This window comes from Amblyomma maculatum, chromosome 5, assembly GCF_055883805.1.
Source record: "Amblyomma maculatum isolate TAMU_Amacu chromosome 5, ASM5588380v1, whole genome shotgun sequence".
NCBI lineage: Eukaryota > Metazoa > Arthropoda > Arachnida > Ixodida > Ixodidae > Amblyomma > Amblyomma maculatum.
Window position 1 is genome coordinate 79,442,955 of NC_139348.1, and position 16,722 is coordinate 79,459,676.

The 16,722-nt window shown below is 46.1% G+C and overlaps 1 protein-coding gene across 1 annotated transcript in view; it reads right to left on the bottom strand.

Moving 5' to 3' along the window:
• The window catches only part of LOC146188563 (dermonecrotic toxin SPH-like), a 35,803-nt gene extending 20,111 nt beyond the window's left edge, over window positions 1–15,692 (bottom strand). Inside the window, exons 1-3 of the mRNA XM_084605073.1 lie at window positions 15,651–15,692; window positions 14,415–14,462; window positions 9,375–9,615 (exon numbers count right to left, since the gene is read on the bottom strand). Of these exons, the coding sequence (XP_084461199.1) occupies window positions 9,375–9,615; window positions 14,415–14,462; window positions 15,651–15,692 (331 nt within the window). The remainder of the gene's footprint in view (window positions 1–9,374; window positions 9,616–14,414; window positions 14,463–15,650) is intronic.
• Between the last annotated feature and the right edge of the window lie 1,030 nt (window positions 15,693–16,722).

The window sequence follows — 16,722 nt, forward strand, 5'->3', positions numbered from 1 at the left end:
CTACCTACCTACCTACCTACCTACCTACCTACCTACCTACCTACCTACCCACCTACCCACCTACCCACCTACCCACCTACCTACCTACCTACCTACCTACCTACCTACCTACCTACCTACCTACCTACCTACCTACCTACCTACCTACCTACCTACCCGCCCATTATTCCTTTCCTGTAGTTAACGACAACACAAATTGACAGTGGATGGAAGTAAGCAGACAAGAACCAGCACTCAACACAACAATAGGCGTGGCGGCAGTCTCTCTGTCGGTTACGAGAACGCGGTCCGCTTGACCGCGTAAGTAAACAGGCATGCATCTATTTGGAAGACGATGCTGCTCAAGGACTGCAAGTAAACGCACATTGTAAGTGATTTATATTAGGTGAATGATTACTCATTAGCATCCTTGAAAGGGCTTCCATATGGCTGCAGACGGCCTAGACAGTTTATAAAAATTACATATCTATGGAAAAATTCTTCATGGTTAGGGGTTCGAACCAGGGACTCCCAGATATCTAGGCACTCGCTCTACCAACTGAAGTAGCCTAGTTGGGCAGCCAATCACGTGGCAAGGCTACAGCGCATTTATGTATAGCTTAAAATGGCGGTGTTGGTCAAATGTTTAAGGGAATCTCTTAAGGTGGAATAGTTTTTAATACGGGAGTAATTAGTGAATAGCATCCATCTAGGTACAGCCTTGTGGCTTGGGAGAAAGCATATATAAAACTTGCGCACAAATTTTGTAGCTGAACAAAAATTCGTGCCACCTTCTCGAAATAATTCATGTTCCTTTTTTTCTGACAGAATCAGGCGCCAACGAGTTTTGTATGGACAGACCGGTGTCTTGATTTGCCTCGGCGCAAGCAAACGCGCACTTTGTCGCAGGCAGTGTTGATGTTCTGAATGACTGAAAGAACTGCAAGCCCAGGCTTCTGGTTAAACGTGTGGTGGTTTTTCTACGCGATCACACGTAGCCTGTTCTCTTGAAGAGACAGAGTTTTTGCTATTATGCCGAGGGTTGTAGTCAGAGCTTGCCCTTTTTTTGCTCTGCTCCGTTCATTGTCTTTTGTTGTTCTTTTGTTGTTTCCTCATATAAAATGTATCAACAAAGACAATTTTCAGGACTACCCTTCCTTTTTCCTTCAATCACATTTAAATTGTAGTCTAGGAAAGGCATATCTTAAACAGTGACTGTGAATAGCTACGCTCTTGTCGCGCGTTTAACCTACCAATATCGCAATCCTTTTCTATAAGGTATACTGAAGGGTGACTCGTATTGCCTTTGATGTCTGCATCATTTTGGTGTTACAATCAGTGCAGTTCTGTGTACAGGCATCTGGACCCTTACTATCTGATTTTGGTAAAGTATGTGTACTTATTTGTCCTGATTTAACTCGCACTAGACTTATACATTCGCCCGGTTATATTTCGTTTCGGCGCTTGGTGTTCCGATATTTTGTGATTTTGCTTGAAACTAGAAGCTGTCATCATGGAAAGCGGCGCTTTAGGCCCTTGAACATCTCGATCCCTTCATGACCACTCACTGTCTCTACGTATCGCTCCTGTTTTTTTTTTTTTGTTTTTTTTTTTACATATGCCTCCACGTCTGTTCGCCATTTACACCAAATTTTCAGTCGTCGTGATTACACGTCGTGAGAGAATCGAATCGTCGTAATAAACATTGCGACACGTCCTCCAGCCGGCAACCCAATCTTTTTCGCGACTTCGAAGCCTTCAAATTCTGGCACTACTCATTGCGACACGTACTCCAATGGACAACCCAAACTTTGCTGCGATTCTGAAGCCTCCAAACCCTGGCATAGCGCGTTTGTTCGGCGGGGTCTTCAGTGCTTCCGTTTGCCATATGCCAGCCTATTAACTTTTCCTACAAGGAGAAAAAGAAAGAGAGAGTGAGATACTTTTTAGTGGAAAGAAACAAAAATTGCCGGCTGTGAAAAATGAAATGCGTCCTGTGTTTTCTTCCAGTGTCCGTGCCTTTGTGTAGCGCTGATTATCTTTTTACGAAAACAGAGTTTAGCCTGCGTATAAATTTCTCTGCTATGCCACTCTTCTAGGAGAGAGATTTAAGGAGTGTAAGACGGAAAGAGTGCTGTGTGGAAAAGAAAAGAAAGCAGGGGGAGAGCATGCGGCCATAAATGCATGCTACGGTGCATTGTTGCGTAAATTTGTCATGAAATGACGAAATACATATTCTGATATATGTGCTGAGAAAGTTCACAGTGCGAAAAATGCCTATGGCCATCATGCAAGCTAGAAATAGAGCGTTCCGAGATGTCCAATCTCATTTAAAAATGCAAATAAAACGTTCATTGCAGCTCTGTTGCGTAGGGCGGGCTAAGGGATCTGAAATACTGCTCATTGTTGAGGCGCTGGAGACTGTTCCTTCATGTAACGTTCCCGGTTGACACCCCCGTCAGCATAAGCAGGGCACGGAGCAAGACGTGTGCCACAGTCTAGATCTAGCCACAGTTATCCCAATGCGGACTGTTGATGTGAGTGAAACGATATAGAAAGCCTTTTTAGGAAAGCAGTTCAGGCTACGGTCGTGATAACGAGTTTCTAGGTGGCGGGGAAGTCTGAGAGAGAGTATAATTTATTTAGATGTCAGTGTAGTCTTAGGAGACAGTACTGATTTTAGATGTGGGTTGACGGAATAAATAAATAGGTAAGGATTTCCGGGAAAGCTCCAGAGCCGACACCTTTCTTCTAAATCGAATCTTTAGCCAGATTGCACGCAAAAGATTTCGAGAAGGAAGTCCACATATATATCAGATGTTATCGTTAATAGCCGTTTCATCCATTTTCTTTCGATTTTGTTTGGTTTGGTCCGGGGTGGCGCAGTGGTTACGGCGCTCGGCTACTGTTCCCAAAGATGCGGGATCGAATCCCGGCCTCGGCAGCCGCTTTTCGATGGAGGCGAAAAGCAAGGAGCCCGTGTGCTGTGCGTTGTCCGTGCATGTTAAAGAACCCCAGGTGGTCGAAATTTCTGGAGTCCTCCACTACGGCGTGTCTCATAGCCTGAGTCGCTTTAGGACGTTAAACCCCACAAACCAAACCATTTTTTTTCTTTGGCCAGAATTCCACAGTGAGCTGGCACCAACTGAATATTGTGCAATGACCTGCGGCAACAGCCGAATGATGTAGATATCCGACGTAAAAGGAAATAGGCTGATGATTAGTTTTCTTCAGCTCGTTGTGAGGTATTTGTAGAAACGATGTCTAGCCCATAATAACCTATCCTCCATGGGGACGGCGCAGTAATTAGGGAATAGCTTCTTTAATGCAGTAAAGTTCAGCTGTTGTAGAATATGCCTTCGCAGCAGATAAAAAAGGACAACCCATATTGAGTGCATATAAAGGCTACAGAAAGATTTTTCTTGAGCAGTTGAGCCATCGGTGAAGATGTTGCATGCTAAATATAGTCCTCAGATTTCGGTGGTCCGTTCCGTCAGGAAGTCTTTGATGTATTGGTATGTCCTCCTGCCCATGTTTAGCCTGGATACTTGGGCCAGGATAGCCGAGGGCCTCACTTTATCAAAGGCGCTCTGTAAGTCCAGCCCGAGTACGGCTCTGTTGTCCTTGGTGCCCGTCGTATCGTCGATGATCTCGTTCTTCAGTAAGATCATGGCGTCTTGCGTCCCGAGTTTGTTCCGAAACCCGATGATGGAATTTGGGTAAAACTCCGATTCTTCCAGGTAACGCTGCCACCTATTCATGAAAACGTGCTCGAGGACCTTTCCCACGCACGAAGTGAGCGAGATCGGCCTGAGGTTCTCTATGTTGGGCGGCCTGCCAGGCTTGGGGATGAGGATCGTCTTGGCTGCTTTCCATTGCTTGGGTAGCCTTCCTTCTTGCCAGCACTTGTAGAAGTTCGTGAGCGTTTCGATGGCCGCTTCGTTGAGGTTCTTGAGCGCTCTGTTGGTCACTCGATCGGGACCCGCGGCAGACCTTCCATTGAGATCCTGCAGGGCAACTCTGACTTCCCAAGTCTGGATGTCGCGATCTAGCGTCTCGTTCTCTTTGCCTTGGTAATCCGGGTGTCTTTCCGTGGGGGTGGTCGGCAGGTACTTGGCGTCCAAGCGCCGCTTGACCTCGTCTTCCCCGTGTTCGCAGATTGCCTTGTGTAGGATCCTGGCCAGGTTGTTGTGTTGGTGGTCCTTGGTCTTGGTTTCGTCGAGGAGGTGCCGCAGCATGTTCCACGTCTTGCCCTTGTGCATCTGTCCGTCGGTTTCGTTGCAGGCCTCGTTCCACTGTTGGGTGCATAGCACCCTGCAGTGGACCTCGATCTGCCTGTTGAGCTCGGCGATCTTCTTTCTTAGACTTCGGTTGGTTCGTCGCTTTGTCTGTTCTGTCTGTACCATTTCACTATTTCGTTGAAGGTGGTCATCTTGTCCTTGGCACTGCGCCGCGACCAAGACTCCGAGTCGGCCGTGCTTGCAGCCGCGCGGTTGGTTAGTCCTCGCGCGGCCGAGTTGGCCGTCTCGTTGTGGTTCACGTTTCCGCGTTCCGACACGTCACTGCCCATGTGGGCCGGAAACCACCTGATCACCACAGGACTTTTGCGTCCGATGTCTTCGGCCTTGCGCAGTATGCGCGCGGCCTCACTACATACCCTACCCTTGGCGTAGTTCTTCACTGCCGTTCTAGAGTCACACAACACTGTAGTGCATCCGGGGTCGGAAACGGCCAAGGCGATGGCCACCTCCTCCACCCGGTGCGCTTCTCGAGTCCGGACCCTCACCGCGGTCTTAGTTGCACCCGTCGATGCCCCGACAACCACCGCCGCGTATGCGTTGGTGTTCCCTCGATACTCCGCCGCGTCCACGTAGGCGGCGCCTTCTTCTCCGGCGTGGAGGTCTACGAGAGCCCTGGCCCTCGCCAACCTCCGCTCCCTGTTGCGCTCGGGGTTCACGTTCTTCGGGATCGGGAAGACCCTGTGCTTTCTGTTGATGCTATATAGGTACGTCTTTCTGCTGCTTGCCTTCCCTCGGTTCGAGGCCAAGGTCCCGCAGTATCTGTCTTCCGGTTCTCGTTTCAGAGAGACGCTCGAGTTGCGCCGTTCTCTGCGCTTCGGCTATTTCGTCCAGCGTGTTGTGGACTCCCAGCGCCATGAATTTTTCGGTGCTCGTGCCCCCGAGGAGACCGAGTGCCGCCTTATACGCCTTGCGTATGGTGGCATCTATCTTGTTACGTTCACTCGGCCTCCAGTTGTGTAAGGCGGCCACGTACGTTATGTGGCTAACTGCGAAGGATTGAACGAGCCTAGTCAGGCTCTCCTCCTTCACCCCCGCTTTTCTGTTGGACACCCTCTTGATGAGTCTCATTGCCGCAGCCGCTTTGCCCGCGAGCTTGTTGACCGTTTCACCATTGGCTCGGTTTCGCTGGATGAGCAGCCCGATTACTCGAATCTTCTCAACCTCACCCGGGGCTTACCCGGAAGGAGGCAGTGTTATACAGACAGTTACAGACGGGGTCCCTGCTCACCCCGGTGCTAGCTAAGCACATGTGTCCGAGTGTGCACGCGAGCGACATGTGTACACTGTGCGCGAAGGAGAGAGCCACCGCGGCTCACATCCTTTGGGACCGTAGCGTAAATCTGCGCGAAGCCAGCGAGAAGACGACGATCCCGCCGCAGCTAGAGGCTGCAACGAGGATCTGTGATCAAGAGACACAACTCAAGGCCGTCCAGCAGGTCTCGGAAGCTCTAGAGAGGCAGCGACCGAGCGAAACCGAGGAGAGGGGGGCCAGCACCCCCAAGAAGGGGGCGGCGGCCCTCTCGAACCCGCGGAAGTAGCGAGGGACGTAACAAGACCTCAAGAAGCACAACGCACGAGACTGACGTAGTGGCCGCGTCACGGTAAAAGCTTGTCCTCCCTGCTTGGAGGGAGCCTAACCGATTCTGCAGGCATTTTAAATAAAAGTTGTTCTCTCTCTCTCTCTCTCTCTTAAGTAGATCAGATTAGTTTGCAAAATCGTGGCATGTGGCACGCGAGTCTTCGCATTTAGACATGGAACAAACGTTCTCAAAATTAGCGACGAGAGTGTCCAGGGGAGGGGGAGGGGAGGTTTAGAGGTAATTATTTATGTGGCTGATTAATAGTAGGGAGAGGCAGGAGCTGCACAGCTTGACCAAAGTTATAGTCACAGCGGACACGTTATAGAAACTGCTTCTTCCCTTGGAGGACGTGTCGGAGATGGGTAAGTAAAGTTTCTAGGGCAGCAATCACATCTAGCGGAGCAGATTGTGCTTCTTCTAGCTCCTGAAGCAGAACTATTCGGGAGTCCAAGAAATATTAGTAAATAGTTCTTCCGGGCCAGCCCAAGAATCGTCTTGCTTGTTGGAGGTAACCTTTGAAGCACCAGTAGACACGAGTGCAACATTCCTTCAATGTAATTTCCAAGCAGAATCATTTATCAACAGTTGCTGCCCAACCGCGTTCTCGCTATGAATTTGAAAACTTGAGTTGCTACGGCGATCCTCTCATCGGAGTGTTTTGATCTGAGGTGACCAAGAACGATTACTCTCAATCAAAACACCTAGTAATCACTGAGATAGTACATTGAGTAGTGACCGTCCACTAAGGGGGAGCGGAGATCGAGACTTTGTTTTTCTTGTGCAAGCCACGGCAAAGCTCTTTTCTCGTAAAAGAAAAAGACCTCGGGCAACCAGGTACATAGATATGTCCAGTAACGCTATCTGAATACGTTGCTGGGTAATAAATCTATTCCTGTGGAATTAAAAGGGCACAGTGGTAAGTGTTTGTTCGAAGGCATATTTTCCTTTCACTCCGCCATAATTTACGGGCGATGCTCGTTCTGGATTGCCGAAAAGGAAATCTTAAGCTTTTTGTACCAAAAAAAAAGAAAGCTGAAATTATGTTGAATTTCGGAAGAGGCTTTCACAACCCATGCTCATTCCGAAGTGACTGCTTTTCCGAGGCAAAGTTTCAAAAAATGTGCAGTCATGCTTTACTACAATAAAGTAGAGCACCAGTTCTCCACGCAGCAATACTGAAACTTAAAAACATTGGCTCGGCGAGAAATATTGCGTTAAGAAGAATAAAAACGTAGTTTAAATATATTGAAACAGGAAAAAAAAATCATATGCAGGGTAGAAGCTCCCGAGCGCCGATTATTTCATTCTTAAAAGGGCTGTTTAAAGTGATGCCTTGCGGTTTTGCCAGAATAATAAATGGACACTATTGTTTAATACAGCAAATACATTCGACGCAAAATTTGCAGTGGTAATAACAGATTTGTTCTTCCTATTGTTACATTGACGGTACTTTGAAAGGATAATAGATTTACGAGTTCACGTTAACGAGGATAGCAAGCGTTCAAAATTGATTGCACGAGAGGACTTAGCTCACTGTTTTCCTTAGGTTTGCTATGTAGCCCCGGTGTTGCGAATCTTTTTAAGTTGGGACAAAGTTTTGCATCATTCGCAAGAAACCCGTGGGCCCCAATTGTTTCACGCTGCATGATCCTCATTTGCTGTCTGCTCTTCACCTAGTTTAAATCTACTACGCAGCGGCTTTGAAGTTCTTACTTAGCTTGAGTTACTGTAGGTTCCCGCAGTATAAAACTATACCCACATATATAGTTCTTTCTTATTTCTGAGCAAAGGCATTTTGGCTAAAATTTCATCCTTGTATCATTCAGACAAGCGTCTTCGAAGAGCGTTCAAAATATGCATCTACGAAAGTCGCAATGAGTGTCATATATCTGACGAGAGCAGTGGAAAATTGCAGTATCGTGGAAATGCTAGCCGCTTGATTTTATTTCGTGCCATTTATATTTTGTCCTTTGAGGCGTATGAAAATATTGTTGCACGACGAGGGGCATGTTTACAGTGATGCAATGTTTTTGTTGTTCAAATAATATCCGCAGTAATCTTCCGCTGTAAGCAAAATTGAGAAATAAAAAACAAGGTCAACAAATATTCTCATTTATCTACCGCAACCAACGGAATACCCGGCAAGGATTCTTTTAGTTCTAGCAATAAGTGATATGCGTGCTCTAGTCACCAAAATATAGAGCTATTTCGCGCCTCGGTCTGTCCAGCTGTGACCCGGTAGCTACTCAACCTCTTCCTGCCATCGAGTTGGTCTGGTTACATTTCACCACGTTCTCAACATTATACGCATTATTTGTGGCCAATTACCCAACCGTCGCGTTACATGCGTTCATTGCACTACAATTACGCACATAACGACCGCGTTTCATCTTTGTGAAACACTTGCCAGGCTGCGCACCGGTATTAACATCGGCGGGTTTAAGCTTTTAACGCTATTATACGCTTTTAACACCCGGTGTCGGTGGCATTCAGGTGACGTCGAGCCAAACGTGGGAGCCGAAATTCGAGCATCGATATCCCGTCATCCTGGTACTGATTCTGAGTCATCCGGAAGCGAAACCTAGGGAGATCCACTCACTGAACAAGATTTAACACAACCAGTTCTATATAGACCCTTCATACAGCACCGCCATGCAAACATAAGGAACTGTCCGAACAATATAAAAACATTGTTGCCTCGAATTTATTCTCAAAGTTTATTGACATATCCCTCAAGCTGTGCATTCAAACTGGCATGAGTTTTCATTGGTTATTCCTAATAACGTCGTTTAAAGGCAGATATATGGAGCCTTAAAGTTCATTTTCATCCGCTATCTGGTAGAGGCTTTTCAGAGAAGGTCGCTTCAGGTTAAGTAGGGGCGTTCTAGGACGACAGGGGCTTTGAGTGGAATGACCGCTTCCACACCGTCCTCACGGATGGCGTCACACTCACGCACGTAGAAGACCACCCGACCCCGGAGGTCGAGGCGGCCGCAGTTTGAAGAGAGTCCGGGCATTTCGAATCATGTCTGGCAATGCTGCGATGTCAGCTGATGTCATTTTATTCTTGAGACGGCGGATGTATAAAGCTAGGAGAGCGCTTGAACGCGCTCCTTCTCCCACATTCTTGCTAGGGCCGAGTCACATAGGGGCAGTGCGCGCTTCTACATCGCTCTGCATATTAGCGCCTTCGCCGTCACAACTACTAAAGCGGAGCAATGATGCCTGATGTAATAGAGTTAGAATGCAACTTGAAGAGCGCCATCGCTTTGCGAGGTGCACGCCATTGCTATAAACAGCTCGCCCCTACCGACACCTCCATGCTTATATGGCCGCTTGCGAAAGTGTTGGAGGTGCTGTGTTTTGCACAAGACCAAATTCAAGATTGTGGCTGGAGCCCTCTACAACCAGTTTACTATGCCTGTAGCGGTTTCATGGTTAAATCTCATCACGGTTACAGGAGATGAAAACTTATCACATTATAATAATCTTATATTTTGTACAATTTCCTTACCGCCCTTATTAGTGGCTGTCCGAATATGGTCGAAGAGATTTGAGATCGGCACTCGTCTTTCACATTCTTCCGGCAAGCAGTTGCACCCAGAGCCGAAATGCGCGTCCGTGGCGTTCCCTGACTCTGCGTCGAATTCCACGTCGACCTGAATGCCGTTAGCACCAAGCTTTATGACGTTGTCGAACTTCTCGATCGAGTTCACCATGTGGGCGATGTTGTACACCGGTTTTAGCTCGTACTCCTGCATCCAAAATGTTTAAACAAAGATTAGGCGGTGGACGCCTGAGCTTCGCCTTACGAGTACCTATGATAGCTTGCTCATTTGTTGCTTCAGTGATGGTACTTTGATCGCAGCCGCATTTCTGATTATTATTCATCGACGTTCACAATTCAGCTCGTCATCTCTGTATTTAAGGACGACCTCAGCTTCACCCCTGCATTTGCGATCGTCGGCAGCTTGATTGCGTTTCAGCTGAGCTTCCCCCTCACAATTAAAACACATCAATTCGTTTCTGAAGTCCGTTCCAGGCATCTCGCCTTCGTTTAAACCGCCTAGCTTCCTCGCACCGGGCGTTCTTCTCGCTCTTCTGGATATCCGTCTCATAATTTCTTATCACGACCATCACGGTGAGCATATCGTCAAACGAAACCCCGGCACTATTACATGCATCTAGCACGACGTCGCGAAACGTCGCACCAGCACCAGCCACAGGTTTTCAAATTCAAATGTGTGTTGAAATTACGCACCACAAACTCAAGAATATTTCTCCGCAGCACTCTAGTTTCATTCACTAATCCGCAGTTACTACCCAAGAATCAGTCAGTCAACCAATCACACTACCAATCACCTCCAATTGATCAATCAGCCCAAAGAATATTATATACGCCCTTTAAAACGAGCCTATTATTTTTTCGAGTCGACCTTGACGCGCTGTTTGATCATGACGTACTAGAAAGCGAAGGCGCCATCTAACTTGTCAAATACGTGCCAGGTGTGTAGTTTCGGTGGCTGCCGCATCTCATGGCGGCACCACCTAAAGGAGTATAGACACCAATTTTCGAAGCGCCGGAAGAAATGCGATTTCTTTCCTGGTTACATATAGAACCTCCCCAAGCAATCCCAGCCTCTCACGTTGTCTCGAAGATATTTCGATTTGAGTTTATTTACAAACGGATAAAAGACCTCGTTTTTCAAACCCTATCAACAGTAACATTCCTGTGATGAAAACGTGTGCATAGGTAAATGCGACGATGTCGCCAAACAACAGTGACGACGCAGGATGGCTCGCAGCGTCTATGTCGATTGTGCACCTCCGAAAACTTATGCACTCCTGCTCACTTAACTCAATCACCTTACACGCATTCTGCATGGGTGGACGTTATAATTACTTCGCTTGGCGTCGATTCTGCGGTAGACGTGATTTACGAACGCAAAGCTTAGGTATACATTGTGCGCGCACGTGCACATCGATATCATAATCCGAAGAGGAGAAGCAGAATCCTGCCGTTTCATTTCAGTCGGACTAGTAAAATTTTGAACCTGGTAAACATGATGATTGTCTACTATATATACGTTAAAAGAGCACGGCTGCGTAAGTGCGGAGCTTTTGGCAAGAGTGTTTCCCGCTGACCCGCGGCCTGCTCTAGACGTCGCTAGGCCTACCCCGGTTTTACATCGAAGCGGTAGCGGACGGTGCTTCATAACGGACTAAAAATTTGAAAAACGCCAGATATTTCGGCATTTTACTTGGAATATCATATCATAATAAATTTTGCGCCTTGTATTGCAGTGCAATTCGATTCGTAATTTACGCCAAGCCTTCAGCAGCGAAACTAGCAGACGCTAGGCGAGTCGATCCTGGATGCAGCAGCAATTAGAGGGCTGAGGGTAAAAAACTCGCTTGTATCGCAGTAATTACTTCTACCAGCACACCAGTATTATGATCAAATGTTCTCCCAATTATTCACGATTGTCTATACAAGGAGCTGTTATGTAAGCGAATAAATAGCGATCTGGGATAAATTGCCGATAGCGGAGGCTGTACTTTGCAAACTCAGGTCGCCTTGACAGCACCAGATGACGCCACGTGTCTGAAAGGCAGCAGGCAGGCCTGACGCGTCGGGAGTGATCAGCGCATGAGCCCGGGAGTCGCGTAGTGCAGCAGATCACTGTGGCTGATCGCGGGTGGCGATCGCGTAATGCTGCAAGTGGCGAAAATATTTTTTGGGCGCGGCTTGGCTCACATCGCTGACAGACCGAGCTGAGGGAGCAGCATCTTCACGTAATTGCTTCGTTTTAACATGCTTTACCAGCTGACATCCGCAACGTACCGAACAACCATAATTCGTCGTCGCTGCTTCCTGGTTCGTTCCTTGAGTCGCTGACGAGCAGTCGAAATAAACACGCAGTGTCGATACCGACCGCCTTTCAGCCGAAATAATATTAGAGTTCCGAAGCTACGTTGAAGTTCTGCTCGACGGCGATTTTTTCTTGCAGGTGGATCGCAAACAGACGAAAAACGCTACCCGTTAGTGCCATTAGATACTGCGCCCACGTGTGCACCGGTCTTGCGAGAAGGGGACACTTGTGTGCGTTCTCGCGTCTTTGACGTCATCGTGCGCTCGTGCTTGCACAGATACAAACCGAAACTGGTGCTGATATATGCCCTAATAATGAATTAATTGAGATGTGCTGACACTTTTGGGTTGCAGAACCTCAGCTTGGGACCACCGGGGGGATGGACTAAAGCAAAAATATCGAAAGAGAATGTACACGTACATGTCTATACTCCTTTAAATGTGTGCGCCTGTGCAACAAGGATTGGCGCCTTAGCAGAAATTAAATATATGAGCGACATCATAACTATGCAGAAAGAACAGAAGCTTCAAAAAGAAGCAGTGTGCAAGCCGGCAGGAGTAAAAGAAAAAGGGCTCGCGGATGCTGGCCGGCCTCAAGGCGGGAAGCAAAGCCACAGCGACAGGTAGTAGTTATAAGCATTGTGTCATCGTTATCGTCGTTATAGCTTTCCTGTAATCGTCGCCATTGAACGGAAACGATATTATTTATTTATTATTTGTTTGAAACATACTGATACCTTTTTTCGAGGCTGTTTCAGGATTAGGGTACGTTATGATAGTTAATTTGTAACACGTCACGGGTTATACAAACCACTAAGGAATCGATTGATTGAATGTCCTTTATTGAATGGGATAACATCGAAATTTAGTAGCCATCATGCGCGGGAATGTCAAAGCCGATAGCGTAATATACAATGCAACATGGGTAAAGATGAAGTAATATTTCTTAACAAGTGATAGAGAAATTCTAGGTTATCATGTGAAAAAAGAAATGATTACCGCAGGTTAGAAAATGGCGGTGGGTAAAATGTTTGAAAGAAAAATGCGCAGAGATTCAAAGTTAACAACATCCTCGGGTAACAAGTTCTATTTCTTAATCGTTCACGCAAAAAAATGAATAACGAAAGCTTTCAGTTTGAAATTTATGCCCTAATAAATGCTGTGAATTTTTAGTTCTAGTATTTATTTTAGATGTAGGGACTAAGTAAAGCTCAGAATCTATTTTAAAGCACCATTTATTAGAAGGAAGAGGAAGTTGAGGCCTGAGGTTCGGGCGTGGTTACTGATAGTGGCAAGGTTCGCGCTGTTCAAAAGTTCAGTTGTGGAGTCGTTATGTCGATATTTGTTGAAAATAAACCTTACTACTTTAAGCTGAACACCTTCTAATTTATTTATGCATTGCATTGTGGACGGTAATCAGCAAAGAATGGTGTTCTCGAGCACAGGCCGCACAAGGAGACCGTATGCTAGCAACTTATTTGCCAGCTGTAGTGAAACATTATTTTGCTCTCTTGCGCGCGAAACCCAATCGATACATAGCCTCTGAAGTAAGTGAGGCATGAGTGGCTTTGCAAATACACCCACCAGAGACAATAAAACCAGCAATTATTGTGTTAAAGGGAAGTAAGAGTTTGCATTGCCACAGGTACTAACAGACGTGTATCCTGTAAACGCTGTCAAATAAGTTTGGTTCCAATGGAGGCTATTTTATGTATCGCTTAAATGAGGATAAATTGAAGACTCATATACAGCTCAGCTCTATGTCTCAGAAGCGCGATAGATTTGCTGGGAAAAAAGAACGTTTTGTTTTTCGTAGTTTTACCCGAACCAAAAGTGGGTCAGGACGTTATTGAAAAGTACTAATGACATATTAAATGGTAAGATTTGCCTCCAAATTGAGCTTAATTATTCTCACCAGCTTTGAAGTATATTTTATGTGCACGTTTCATCGAATAGTATTTCGGCTCTAATCGAAGATGGTAAATTTCCGCAATAAGGTACGACGCTGTTCATGTCTCAACATTAATCGCCATTTTCCCTTCGGCTTGTGGGAGACGCAGATTGCAAGTTCGATATAATTCATTGCACTTCACAAAGGTATATTTTATTTAAGCGCAAGAAAGAACTTTGATTTCTCAGGGAACTAGCCCATTTCCTGGGCACCGAGGAAAATGCCATCTTGCACGAGTACAGTAAAATAAATAACAGAGCTTGCACGAAGTAAAGCAGTCGTCTTGAAAAGTGGGAATCGCAGATGGGAAAAATATAAATATTCAGGGGGGTAGGAGGTCGCCTGAGCATAGGGCATCGCTTCGTTCAGCTCTGTGCGTTCATCGAGACTGAAAATTTTCAATAATTTTTGTGCTCTCATGATGCCACTTGCTGGATCATGACGGTTCAGTTATGAATGAGAGAATTATTACCACTGGGGCAACAAATATCAGAAATACATTTTTGAAACCTTGCAGTAGGGTGAGAGGTCAATCGAGATTACGGATTGACAAGCAGGAACCATTTACCGGAAGAAAGTGCTTATAAAAATTGGTCCTTTTCTTGGGAATTCGAATATATTATCCGCAACAAATCACGTCTTGATCGCCAAAATATATCAGTATCAGAGAGCAGTAAGTGGAGAGTACAGACACTTAGTTGCAACAATTCCCTACCCATGACTGTACTTACTGGAATGACTTCGTGTACTCCATGCTGCTGTGAGGCCCCCGCGATGATCTGCAATAAATTAGCAAAGATTTCGACATTGGCATATTTATAAGACTGATTTCCTGTACTTCAGAGCACACTTATGGAAATTAGTGTCTATGTCACTCGGCAGTTGTGCTCAGCCTCGATTGTTGGACAACCTGAGGCGATGTCCACGTGTTCACTTCAAAGATATAAGATTTTGTTTGGTTTATAGGTTGTAGCGTGCCAAAGCCACTGGACTATGAAGGAGTCCGTATTGTGGAGGGCTCCAAAAATTGCGGCCATCTGAGGTTTTCAAACGTGCACTCAGATGACACAGTACGCGGGCGCCTTGCTTTTCGCCTCCATCGAAGAGCAAGACGATCGTGTAATGAATATAAAAGCACCAAGTCCGAAGTTGCTTGACGTAACAGCATTGTACGATTAGTACATATCAAAACTGTCATTCGAAGTGCCCTAGAGATATTTACAATCGTTGTGCATTTTCAGGTAAGAAGGGGTCATCATATTGTGCACTGAATACTTAAAGGGCATCCTAAACAATAGGCTTTTTATACTGTGCAGCACTCATATTTGGTCTGAAACCCCCCTTTACGCAAAAACCATCATTCCGACGGACACTTGCAAATGTGAATTGCTTTTCAAAATTGTGCTCTTTGTATATTTTATGTTACCATCATAGACAATACTCTGCTCTCTAAGCAACATATTTTGAAGAACGTGTCTTTTAGAATTCGAATCCTTTTTAAACCTGTGGAAGGTTGATTTTCTCAAGTTCATCCAGCAAAATTGATTTCATGTCCATGGCAAAAAATATTTCTTTACGAACTTACGAATTCTTCTTTTTTTTATTTTCGCAAATAAAAAGCAATCCTAAAGAGGGAGGCTTAGCACATAGGAAAATGGCGGATCATAAGACAGTTTATGCAAAAATTTCAATGCCACGTTACAAATAATGGAGTTTGAGTCGTAGTCTTGCCATAAGGTACTCAACATTCCTGGACACTTTTATTCACATATTCTCTCTGAATTGCCGCAGGACCACCATATAAGCCATCTTGGGCGTCTTTGTCGAAAGAGTAGCATATTCTAGATGCACAGATTTTCCAGATTGAACTGCCATTTATTTTTAATTTAACCTAAATTGTGTCGCTCTGGGTTGGTTTAGAGAAATCGTGCAATCTACTAACTGGTAGCTTTGTTCTTCTAGCTCACCGTCGTAGCCGCAGCACCAGTTTCAGCAATCAGTGACGACATTGCTACGAAAAGGTTGGGTTATTGCCGATGTAATTTTGGACTATTTACGCGAAGTAAAACAGCCTTTTAGGTATTCTGCGAGTAGCAAGAATTGGGCACGGCAGTGGTTCATGCCACGTTCATATATTGAGCCGAACTCCGGTGGCATGAGCTGAAACCAATCCATATATGGAACTCCTAAAAGTTCGCCCCTTTGGCACCGTCGATGATCTTTCGGTGTTTATTCCCACCCTCTACGTAGGTACGACACGTTTAAAGGCTCCAAGAATGAGGTTTGTGTGCAAGCATCAATTGTTGATGTTATTTTAAGCGCGCCAGCTAGTTGAGAACGTGGGAACTAGGTGTACGTCTCAATAGCTTTCCTTTAAAGGCCTACTTGACCGAAACTCCTCGCCGGTTAACTATGCTCCCAATGCATCGGCAATGTAACCAACATTACTAATCTGCGTTTTTAAGGCTGTAAAGCGTTTGGTCTTATAGTTACACGCGGTTAAAATGTTTGGTAGCAGACGACGCAGCCCTCTAACGGCATGCTAAGCAATTAAGCATCAAACAGGAAATTGCGTACATTTGAGACGCTCCGCCTCTCCGCGGCTCCGCTACCACTGCCGCTACCCGTGCGCGAGCGGCCCTTTCGCTTTTCTATCTTCGCGTGCTATTTCCTTTTGCGCTGCTGCGTCTCGGTAGTCTCGCTAAGAATGCTGACTTGGCTACTGTGGCGTCAATATCTGAATTTTTGGCGCCATGCCAACAAAATGCGTCGCTGTTGGTTGCTCCAACACGCACTCGGTTCCGGGGATCAGCCTTCATCGGTTTCCGAAGAGCGATAAGCTGCGCAAGTTACGGGTCTTGGCGTTGAAGCGGGACCGATGGGAGCCGACCAAGACAAGCTTTCTTTGTTCGGCGCACTTCAAAGCTGAGGACTTTGTGCATGACGCCGACATCGCCGCAAGTTTGCCGTGCAATCAGCTGAAACGACTTTTGAAGCCCGATGCGTTGCCTTCAGTTTTCGCACACTGCAGACGCAGCG